Genomic DNA, 11,643 nt, shown 5'->3' with positions numbered 1-11,643 from the left:
TGGTGTTCTCCCAGATGCATCAAACAATACAATTTTCTCTGTTTAAAGTCAAACAAATGATATAAAATAAAGCTCTATTTCCATCGAACATGTCAAACATGAGCTGTCCACCACAGCTGTAGCTGCTTATGGCGCGGTTGCTAGGTAACAGAAACTTTCAGTAGCAATGAGCAATAAACCCTATACTATACAGAGGTAAGAGATCACAATCTTCATATCAGAACTTATATTTAAGTTTCAAAAGTTAAAAACAAAACAAAACAAAAACAAAGAGATGAGATGTTTAAACTGTTTAAGAACTAGTTTTGAAATCATAATACTTTCACTTCACTGCTTTCACAGTCATAGTAACCATGAAACAATTTTAACAAATAAAGAGTTTCGGTTTAACAAGTCTACAAGGTGCCATTGGTGGCTGACGTGTTAAGTAACTTGATAAAGAGTACAAAGGGAATTGAAAAAAAGCACATACTCATAGTGGCTGTTGTGGTGTTTCACAGTTCTTCATATGAAGTCTCAAAATATGTGACCAATCATATCACTAAGTTACTGTTGTCAGAAAAAAACCCACAGTTCGTAGCTTCTTCTGTTCTTTTCTTTGAACTCTCTTTCATAAGTCACACTACATGTAAAGAAGTGTTATATAGGACAAAGGTAAAGCTTAAATTATCTTACAGACATTGAAATGACAGAACACTGAACACACCCGGACTGGTATGTTCTTAATGTCACTTTATGTTTTTTTAAATTATATTTTAGTTTAATAGGCAGGCAAAACAGACAGGCTAAGAGCAAAGTGCTCTGTTAGGTTGAAGGTCTTTAACATAAGACCGTGTGTGTGAGGAGAGGAATTTTAAATTATATTCTGGATTTAACAGGGAGGCAATGAAAAGAACCAATATTGGAGAAATATGCTCTCTTCCTTTTGGTAGTGCCAGAGCCAGCAAATTGGCCAATGTGACGTGGCGACCCAGTCCTGACAGCAAAGAACGGCAACAGTAGGAGACAAAGCGTGTGATTGGCAGCAGGGCAGAGGTATACCTCTGCCTACATTTGTGAGTAGGGTTTCCACGAGCTGGGCTGGGATGTGATGGCCCCAGTGAACCGGCCGGTCAGCTGCCGGCTCAGCTGCCGGCCCAGCAGCCAGCCCAGCTGCTTCTGATGCTGGGCCAAATGATGCAGCACTGGCGGCGATGTCCGCATGGCAGGCGACGGCCCAGGACGAGCAGCTGGCTGTTCTGTGGGAACAAGCACCACCAAGCAGCACCAGCACGTCCTGCCCTGCTGTCAGTGATGCTCAACTGGATGGCGGAGGGAGAGGATCCACAGGTTTTCAGGCCACGGTGCTGGCATGTCGCTGGCCGGAGGAGGAGAGGGCGACACAGCTTTTGCCACTGACAGGGGTTTTGAGCCTGTCACCAGCGTCTCGGGGGGTGTTCGAGGTCATCTGCTGGGTGGTGTTGTGGATCGCATGGGCCTCTCCCCGGAGGATGTCAGAGAGATGGCAGTAGGAGGCGCACTGTAGGAGGCGCGTATGCTGAACCTTGTGTTCCTCGAGCAGTTTGTGAAGGGGCTGCCCGAGGCCACTGCCCGCTGGGTCCGCTAGCGGCTGGAGGAGGACTATCCTCCGCCTGTGAGCGCTTTGGCACGAGCGATGTGCCCACGGCAGCACCCGCTGCTTGTTGATAGTAAGAGCAACAAGCGCTTTCACGTCAAAAGTCGTCATAAATAAGCCTCCAATAACACCAGAAAAAGTCGCCAGATTTGTCGCTAGTCGCTTTTTAGAAAAAAAAAAAACGACGCTAAGGGGGGTTTGAAAACTCTCTAAATATAGCGACAAAATCGCTAAGTTGGCAACACTGTTTTCAGGGTATTTAAAAAAATTCAAAACAAAACAAAACCGTGCATCTCAATGTGTATTCTCTGAGCATGCGCAGAATTACGCACAGCTGTCACGTGATCCTGTGATCCTGTGATCGAACAAAGGATCAAAGGCTCAAAGAGCGCTGACGTCAAATTCGCAGCCACGAAAGTCTATAAATACCCCCTCTTCACCGTTGCAAACACAGTTTTACTTGGAACATTTTCAGAAACAGCGAGTTGTGTTTAGCAAACCAGAAACCTTTCAGAAAGGGACTATTTTAAAGTTAAATAATTAAGCACACGTATTTTTCTTTCGACACGTTGCATTAAGCTTTTAAAGAAATGTCACGAGAAATAGTCAATAATTCACAGTCTGACAGAGCGATTCCAGCGGAATCAATCGAACTATGTGGGTTAGTGGAGAGAGAAATATCGGAGCCTAGGGACCTTCAAATGAAAATACAAGAACTCCAGTTGGAGTTAAGCACCCTAAAGCGCGAAAAGAAATATTACAAAAAGAATTACTATCGCTTTAAAAATGAGCGTGAACAAATGAGTACAGATGTGCATGACAGGAATGTCCACTTTAGGGAAAGCATGGTTGAGCTTGAAGAAGTGACTCAACAGTCAGATAACATCCAAGCTCTAATTGTTGCAGAGAATAAAAATTTGCAAGCAGAGGTTAGAACCTTTCGGATGATGCTCCATGAATTTCAGGAAAAGGAAGCATCTCTGCTTGAGCAGAACAGCAACATTGTTGCTGAGTTGTCTCAGATTGAAAGGGAGAGAAATGAACAGAAGAAAGAGAACGCACATCTCAAGGAAGCGTTAGTGAGACTTGAGCACCAAGTGGGAGAAGCTCACCATAAAATATCAAAAAAAGAAGAGATAATAGAAAAACAGAATAGAGAAATAGATCACAAGACTGAACAGATAGTTGAGCTGAAAAAAGAAATCTGTACTCTTCAGCGTCGGGTGAGACAGGCTCTGGATGACAAACAGTCACAGGTGGAATCTCTGGAGGCTAAATTGCAGGAACAGGTTAAAACCGTTCAAATGATGCACTGTGACTTTCAGGAAAAGGAAGAATATCTCCTTAAGGAGAACAGCAGCATTGCTGCTGAGATAAAAAAATTAAAAACAGCGAACACAAATCTCAAGAAACGTTTACAAAATCTTGAGTATCAAGAAAAGACAACAGAAAGTCTGACACTGCAAATATTTTGGCTGAAAGAAAAAGTCAAAGAGCAAAATTTCAAGATTGTTCATAACGAAGATCTCATAGATGAACTTTATGAACATCTTAAAATGAAAAGAGAAATAATTAATAATCTTCAGGATGAGCTGAGAAGGGAGGAGGAAGAAGAAATATTAGCTGCTGTTCACAACATCACTGGTGAACCTCTGCAGCTGGAGAATCTTGCTCCTGAACCCGAGGAGCTTTTTTTTCCTGCCTTGGAACCACCTCCTGATGTGGTGCCGACACAGGAGAATCTTGGTCTTCAACCTGAAGAGCTTGATTGTCCTGTCTCAGAACCATCTCCTGACGTGGCTCCGACTAGTGGTTCATGGCGTCATGGTGCCAAACGCCTACTTAAAATAGGTTTAGGTGTTGCCGCAGTAGGCCTTATTATTATACCTGCAGCTTACTGGGGCTTTTCAATGCTTAACAGTGATTGCCTATTTAACTCTGTCTATGGCCTCCTTGAGCCATATTGCCACCTTGGTGATGGATTATTTCCCTTTTAAAGACTAGTAATGATGGACTGCTTTTCATCCACAGTCCAGAAAACCATACGTTGTTCATGTTAGACAACGTGCGCAACATTTAGCTAACTTGTGCTCTCATTTTTCTTTTCTTTTGCCTCTCACCCCCCAACCAGTCGCGACAGATGGCTGCCCCTTCCTGAGCCTGGTTCTGTCAAAGGTTTCTTCCTGTTTAAAGGGAGTTTTTCCTTTCCACTGTGCCTAGTGCTTGCTCACAGGGGATCATTTGATTGTTGGGGTTTAATTTGTTAAAAAACACAACAAATTAGGTGAGGGGTTCACATAATAGAGAGCACGACAAAAACTACAAATTTTTAAAAAATTTGTTAGTTGCAAATCAAAATAAAGACAACAATTTCTGAAAAACATCTCTTACGGCTCTGTTTATTTGCTTAAATGAACACTTGTATTTTTTGTCATAGAAGAATATATACATTGTCTTAAATATCTAATAATTTTAAATTTAGCCCTGCGCTGCATGAGATAAACTGAGATGAGATAAACTGAGATGAGATAAACTGTGGCACAGACGGCTGTCGGCCTGGCGAGGGAGAGTTCCTCTTCAACCTCCAGACGGAACCCAGTTTGTTACTCGCAGCATCGCAAAATTAGACACAGCAATTTCTTAGAGTCTGGTTTAAGTCCTGAAATGACATCTCCTTACCTGTCACGGTTCTGGGTCAGTTTGAGCCAGTATTTTGAGTTGTTATGTTTTGGTGTGTTTTTGCATTATGGATTGTTTTCTTATTCTCTTGTGGTGCTTTTGTTGGTTATGATGATGATGATGATGATGATGATTATTAATCTATGTTTTAGTTATTCTTGTTTAGGGATTAGTTCTTAGGTTTTGTGTTCTCATGTTTTTTGCTGGTTTAGTTCAGTGTCTAGTCTGTCTCTCTCTGTCCAGTCCGTGTCTTAGTTTAGTGTGTATTGTTTCCTGTTTTATTTTGAAGGATTGTGTTTTATGTCAGTGTGTCCAGCTTCGATCCCCTGACTCGTTAGCCCCAATCTCGCCCAGCTGTGTCTCCCTCCTGTTTTCCATTCCCTGATTACTTCCCTGTGTATATTAGCCCTGTGTTTGCCCTTGCTCAGTGCCGCATCGTACCATCGGATGTGTGTTTTATACTGTGGTCAATATTTTCGTGTTCACTACCCTTGTTCAGTTCATGTTTTAATTTCTCCAGCAATAAAGCTGAGGTTTTGAGTTACAATTCTGTGTGATTGGTTGATCCTACAAGTTTGATGGAAATGAGCTTTTGGTGATAATGAGCAGAGGATGTACCCTCAAATCAATAAACATAATTATACACTCTAATCTTATGCTGACTGTAATTGTAAATAATATTTCACATTCAAGAAAATATCTGGAAAATGAATAGTAAGCTGTAGGGGTTATAGCCTAACATTAGAATCTAAAATATGTGAAAACTTAAACTCATTACACCCTGTTCAAATAATGATTCGTGTCTTATTTGCTCATATTAATATCCTAGCTGGCATATTTTGTACTTTCACTCCCATATGGACCCCATTGAAAACAAGATGGCCTATCTCAAGGGGCTGTCCTTAATGAAGTGGAAATCACAACGTTACAAGTCCAGTGTGGTCTTAACGAGGGTAACACGGCTCAGTTTTTATCAATGTCTGTGATTGCTGGCTGGTCTATTTATAAAGGCTTGTTAACAAATATCCTACAAACACAGAAAATGGAGAAGAAAAAAAAAGGACTCGCAAGCCGAACTGGACTGAGGAGCAAGGTTTGTTGCTGGCCCAGTTGGTGAACGAACATAAAGGTATGTTACGAGGAAAATTTGGCCCAACTGTCACTAGCCAAGGCAAGAGGCGCGCCTGGGACACAATATCAGGATAGCCCAGCGGATCAAACACCATTCCCATCTGCAGCACCTGCTCCGTCAGCACCCCTGCAGGAGAGCAGATTGCAACTCACAATTGATGTGTTTGAAAAACAAAAAGAAGTCCTTTCCCTTCAGGAGGAGTACTACCACCTTAAAATTGAACACCTAAAAAATAAACCATTTACAGATTGTGTTCTTTGTCTTGCATTTAACAATTGCAGGTGATGTGCAGTAAAACTGTGGTAGTTCTTAATACCATCACAAGTTCTCAAAAGACATGGGGCTACAGCTTGCCTGAAATGTAAATTTGTGAAGTTTGCCCTGTAAGGCAGTCCACTCTGGGCTAGGTTCCCCTGTGGAATGTAAATATCTTCTTCACCACCATCCTCATCGTTGTCCTCATCCTCATCGCCATCCTCCAGAGGTTCTGCAATCTGTCTAACCTTGCAAATATTGTGTAATATTGCACAGGCTATGATGACTTTGCTGACTTTTTCAGGCCTCAGCCGCACCTCTCCGTGGAGAACATGAAAGCGCCTCTTAAGCTGGCCTATGCCATGCTCCACCACCGCTCTTGTTGTCTTGTGGGCCCTACAATAGAATACAGAGACCTTTAATTATTTGATGGAAATATTGCACTACTTGGATGCTCTAACATATTGCTTGCATTTCATTTCCATGATTTTTGTATTGTTTGGCTTACCTGTTATAGTTTAGTTGGGGCCCTTGGCATGGCTGGAGGTAAGGTGTAAGGAGCCATGGTTTGCATGGGTAGCCACTGTCCCCTAACAAGTGGCAATTAGCTGGCACATAGCGTCTCTCAAAAAGCTGTCTGATGCCACTCTCGGAGAGCATTCTCGCATCATGTGTGGAGCCTGGCCGTTTAGCCACAATGTCCAAAATCTTACAGGCCGCATTGAAGACTATTTGCACATTGATGCTGTGGAAATTCCTCCTGTTAACAAAGACAGCCTCGTCCTCTGATGGCGCAATTATTCTCACATGTGTTCCATCAATTACACCCACAACGCCAGGGAATCCTGCAATGTCCATAAATGCCCTTTTATGTGTGTGTAAAGTGCGGGCATCCAGCGGGAATGAAACAAATTGTGTCACAATATTAGGTTGTGACAAAGCTGTCAGTGTTTGGGTGATGACTCTGCTGACAGAGGATTGGGACAGACCCAAGTCATCACTGCTGCATTGTTGCATTTTCCCAGTTGCCAAATACCTCAGGGTTGTGATTACTTTCGTCTCCGGTGTAATAGCGTTGTGGCGTCGAGTTGGTGAAGTAATTGCATCTCTAAGGAGATCCACCACAAACATGATTCCTGCACGATCCAATCTGTAGCGTCTCAATAATTCCCAGTCATCCAGTGTTTGCAGGACATCTCTCCTGCCTCTTCTGTTGGCCATTTTGTGCAGCTGCTTAGGGGAACTCCTAAGCCACTAAAAGTCCTCTTCCCTGCTCTTAGCAGATCTCGCCTTAGGAGCCCTTTTAAGCGCTAGGAATCTTGAGGAATAGCTTTTATATTAACTGGGATTGTCGTGTCACTTTTAGGGGAAATTCTAAGAAAACGTCATGACTCTGAGAATTTTCTTAGAATTTGGCCGCTAGGAGCCACTTTTTGCACAAAGATTCTTTAGGGATACGGGCCCTGGTGTCCTGCAGGTTTTAGATGTATCCTTGAACCAACACAGCTGATTCAAATGGCTAAATTACCTCCTCAACATGTCTTGAAGTTCTCCAGGGGGCTGGTAATGAACTAATCATTTGATTCAGGTGTGTTGACCCAGGGTGAGATCTAAAACCTGCAGGACACCGGCCCTCGAGGCCTGGCGTTGCCTACCCCTGATATAGACAGTGCTTGAAGCAGTTATGACCTTCTTGCCATATTGGCAGAATAAGACTACGTTCACACTGCAGGCGAAAGCGCATCAAATCCGATTTTTTTGACCCTATGCGACCCATATCCGATCATGCTATGACAGTGTGAACGGCGCAAATCCGATATTTTCAAATCCGATCTGGGTCACTTTCGTATGTGGTACTGAATCCGATACATATCCGATGTTTTAGAAAGCGACTGCTGTTTGAACGGTCAAGTCGCATTAAATCCGCCTTTTACGTCACCGACACAAGACTGAAGCCAATTATCAGCGCCCGAGAAGACATCGCGAACGCTTCCTAGCCATCCAGTGTAGATGTCAGTGAAACTGTTGGGAAGACAACGTAAACATTTTATTTGTACTGTATAATCTGCAGATTCTGACAGAAATCTGCAGCTATCCTTTGAAGCACCGCTCCTCTCTTAAACAGCAATAAGGATCATTATTAGGTTATTTACATTATTATGTAAATAACAAAATAACTTAAAGCAAAAATTGGGAAACGTAAAGTCCGAAGTCTTTATATTAACGGCCATCAGTCAAACAATACTGTTTGTTCTTGGTCTAAACAGAGCGCGTTGTGTGTGACATCTTCTTTTGCGCATGCGGGCCGCTTTGAGCGTTCACACTAGAGCGCGTTTGCTGTCGCATTTTATTTGTAGTGTGAACGAGGAGACAAAAAAATCGGATTTGATCAAAAAATCGGAATTGAGCATTAAGACCTGCAGTGTGAACGTAGCCTAAATGACCTGGAAGCTGTTGCACTGTCTGCACCTGTAAACTCCAGGACACGTTTACAAACAATTTTCGTTGTTATTTGCGCTGCAGCTGCAGGTTAGGGTGGAGTTACTGTGTGTGTGTGTTTACAAGTAGTTTTAAACCTTGTGATCCACAAAACAGCATAACAGTAAAAGAAGAATTGACTGCGTTACAGTCAGTGCGGGAGCGGCGGCTTTGCTCGTGCGCGATTCATTTGCAGTTTGGACGCACGTGAACATCTCCTGCCCTGATACACAGCAAAATCGCCAGTGTTAAATTGACACTGTGAGTGTTAAATTTAACACTAGAAAAGTGTCTATATGTGTCCACTCTTTTGAGTGTTAAATTAACACTTTTCAAAGTGTTATATTTTTAACAACGAGCTAGTGTTATTTTAACACTGCACAGAGTTAAAAATTAACACTGAGTAACACTGACCAGTGTCAAAAATATTCTACACTGGTGTTAAGTGTTAAAAATTAACACCGAATAGTGTTGGTGGTACTTTACACTAGCCCTGGTGTTAAAAAATTCAACTCTGAATAGTGTTAATTTTCTAACACTAACACTAGTGTCAGTCAAATCATTAATACCACCAGATTACAATAAACTCCCATTAATCTCTGATATCTCTACTGCTACAATTAACCCCCAACATCCACCCATTACAAAGAAATACAAGACATTAACGTTCCAAAATACTTTGTATTCAGATACACCACAAGTAAACAAGTCATACAAAATTACAGTATGGGACAATGTACATTTTGTCATCAGTGCCATTTGAAAATTGCCTATCATAAGGTCTATAGTACACCAGATCATCTACAGAGATCAGTGCAAAGACATCTAATCCATCCTCAATAACAAATGCATTTAAGTGATCATTGAAATATACTGTTGAGACCTTACAAGTTAGAAGATAAGTATTGAAATCGCTAACAATTATACTGACAATCTTACTGAACAAAGGCATCTCATTTTCAACACCAGAACAAACATACATCCCAACTTGATATTCTGTACCATAACTTTTGACCCAGGAAGTTGTAGAAACAATAGAAGAAACATCAAACATTTTATTCAGTGCTTCACTGCCTTTTAAGCTGCTGGCCAAGACTTCATTAATGGGGCCGAACTGTAATCTTTTAAAATAAAAATTTTCAAAATGAAAGGCTAATTGATTCTGATGTTTTTTTACTAGTGTTTTTGTGATATTTTTAAAGTTCTTTACAGATCTTTTGAAGAACTTGTGCTTTGCTTCAAATCTCATGCACCACATATGTATGAGTGGCCCAATTTTTCTAATGCAGCGTGGGTAATGGATCATTAGGTGGTGCTTTGGAATCAAATTCCGTTCTGGAAAGAGAGATTTGAAAGCCTTGTGATGATCGGCAATCAGATGTTTCAAATAGCAAGTCATGCCATGAGTTATAATGGGTGAAAAAACAATGTTCACAATTTGAACTAACAAAAGTAGCAAGTTCCAATGTCCATCATTTCTGCAAACGATATCTCCAAAAATCAATGGGCTATTCCGCAAAAGACACCATGACTGCACAGCATTAAGCCCAAGATCTTTGCTGTTGTCATCCAGTTTTAGCCCACCTGGCCTGTTCCTTCTCTGTGCATATCCGTAGTTAAAGCTTATAATTCTCTGTGACAATGAATTCAAGGATATCAAAGAGGTCTTAATCAAGTACTGAAACACAAGCTTTAACTCATACTGCACCACTCCCTCTAGTAGATCATGCATTATGTCTACAGCATAGTTGTCTGAAATATGGAACAGCCGAAGTGAATTGAGTAAACAATTTCTTTTTACACCAAATGTTGAGGCCAAAGCAGGATTTTGTTGAATGGCACCACAGTGTTTGTAATGAAGTTCTTTGGAACGCAGTGTTAAGCCTACATGATCTTCACTAAAAACTGACTGCAACTCTGTCTTATCAGTTAAACAAAATCTACAACAATAGTTTGCACTAAATGATTCAACAAAACCAAAAATGCTATGTAAAGCCAAGTTGTCACCTGTAATCTGAAAAAGCGAACCTCTCACAGGTGTGGCTGAAAAGGGCACTTGCATTCCTTCAGTCTCTAAAATCTTTAGATCATCAACAAGTGGCTTTAGGATAGGATCAAACCCATATTTTTTTAAGTCTTCTGAATGAAAAAGGGCTACAAGATGAATGTTCATCACCACAGAATTTAACTCTGGTGGCAAATTTCTCAAAACAAAATAAATACAACCAAGTTTGTGCACCCCCTTTTTTGAGCCTAAAGGATTAGCAGTTTCAAAATCGTCATAGTAGAGCTGGATCTGGAGAGCATGTTCTTGTTGTGAGAATAAACTGTGATTTTTGAAGTAGGAGCCGTCATTTAAATCTCTGTACAATCCCTCCATGTTTAGTTTTTTTTTCTGGAAACTGCTACAAAGTTCACTGTTTCGAAACATAGATGAAAGGGATCCCATGATAGGAACGTACATGAATTTATCATTGACAGGAACTTGCCTGTATGTCCCTGTTGTTCTATCTTTGCGTACATCAAAACGCACACCAAGAACATGCTCTATGGGTTCAACTATTTTCCATTTTTGCTCAAAATATCTTATCCTTTTAGATTCTGTGTTAAGACATGAAAATGGATTTTCAAGCTGATCAAAGCAATCCTCAACTTTTTCTAAGGTTTCTCTTGATGTATCAGTTGACAAACAGTCGACAACAGATTGTTTTGCATGTGCATGGATGTCATTAACCAGTTCCTCCAATGAACCAACTAACTGTACAGTACTTTCAGGAACTCCTGATGATTGTACTTGAGCAATAACAGAGCTGCACATGTTCAGTATTTGCCTTTTTTCAACTGGAACCGGTGTAGTTATTGTCATGGGATGAGCCACATTTACAGGCTGTGAAACAGAGGTTCCATCGTTAGGTACAGGCTCAAAATTGTTGATGACCTCAGAGTGAACGCAGTCTCCATGTGCTCGGAATAAGTGCCGCTTGTAACCAGAGTACGTGTGAAAGATAAATGAACATCCAGGCTCTCCACAGGTCAAACGTAAAAACTTTCCTGGGTACAAACCATGCTGGAACTTCAAATGTCTAAATAACACTGAGCAACTTGTGTGGTGTATCTTGCAAATGTAACAGATGAACATTTCCAGTCAAAGTGCTGAATAGTGGATATCTTTAAACCGTACAGTGAAGACTTCCTCTTGTTTCATTGACCCGAGGACTGTCCTTCACGCTGCCAACATCAATGCCATACACTTGATGGTCTGGATGAATGTGTAGAAGTTGTCCAATGCCTTATCAAAGGACACGGCAAATTAAAAAATGTGCCTTGAAAAGTTTTGCCTTGTCAAAACCTGCATCTCCCATCTGTGTCACACAGGGAATGACCTTTTGATCTAGGACAATGTAGAAACTTTGGGTAGAAACTTTGGATGATGTTCTTTCTTTCTCCAACCCACAGGACGAATGGCTGAGTGGGGCAGCCTTAA

The 11,643-nt window shown here is 41.3% G+C and overlaps 1 protein-coding gene across 1 annotated transcript; it reads left to right on the top strand.

Annotated features, from left to right (window-relative positions):
- Window positions 1-2,144: 2,144 nt before the first annotated feature.
- On the top strand, window positions 2,145-3,612 carry LOC146630134 (uncharacterized). The gene has a single exon (XM_085356533.1). It carries the CDS (start codon window positions 2,206-2,208, stop codon window positions 3,610-3,612), a length of 1,407 nt encoding a protein of 468 aa, XP_085212659.1. The 5' UTR covers window positions 2,145-2,205.
- Window positions 3,613-11,643: the final 8,031 nt, after the last annotated feature.

Source organism: Diplotaxodon limnothrissa, linkage group LG6 (assembly GCF_057381915.1).
Source record: "Diplotaxodon limnothrissa isolate DT_005_m linkage group LG6, D_limnothrissa_male_GT1.1, whole genome shotgun sequence".
Classification (NCBI taxonomy): domain Eukaryota; kingdom Metazoa; phylum Chordata; class Actinopteri; order Cichliformes; family Cichlidae; genus Diplotaxodon; species Diplotaxodon limnothrissa.
This window is presented reverse-complemented; position numbering and strand designations above follow the sequence as displayed.

Bases quoted from the DNA above. Each gene is read 5' to 3' on its own strand.
- LOC146630134 (XM_085356533.1), top strand. From the start codon at position 2,206: ATGTCACGAGAAATAGTCAATAATTCACAGTCTGACAGAGCGATTCCA.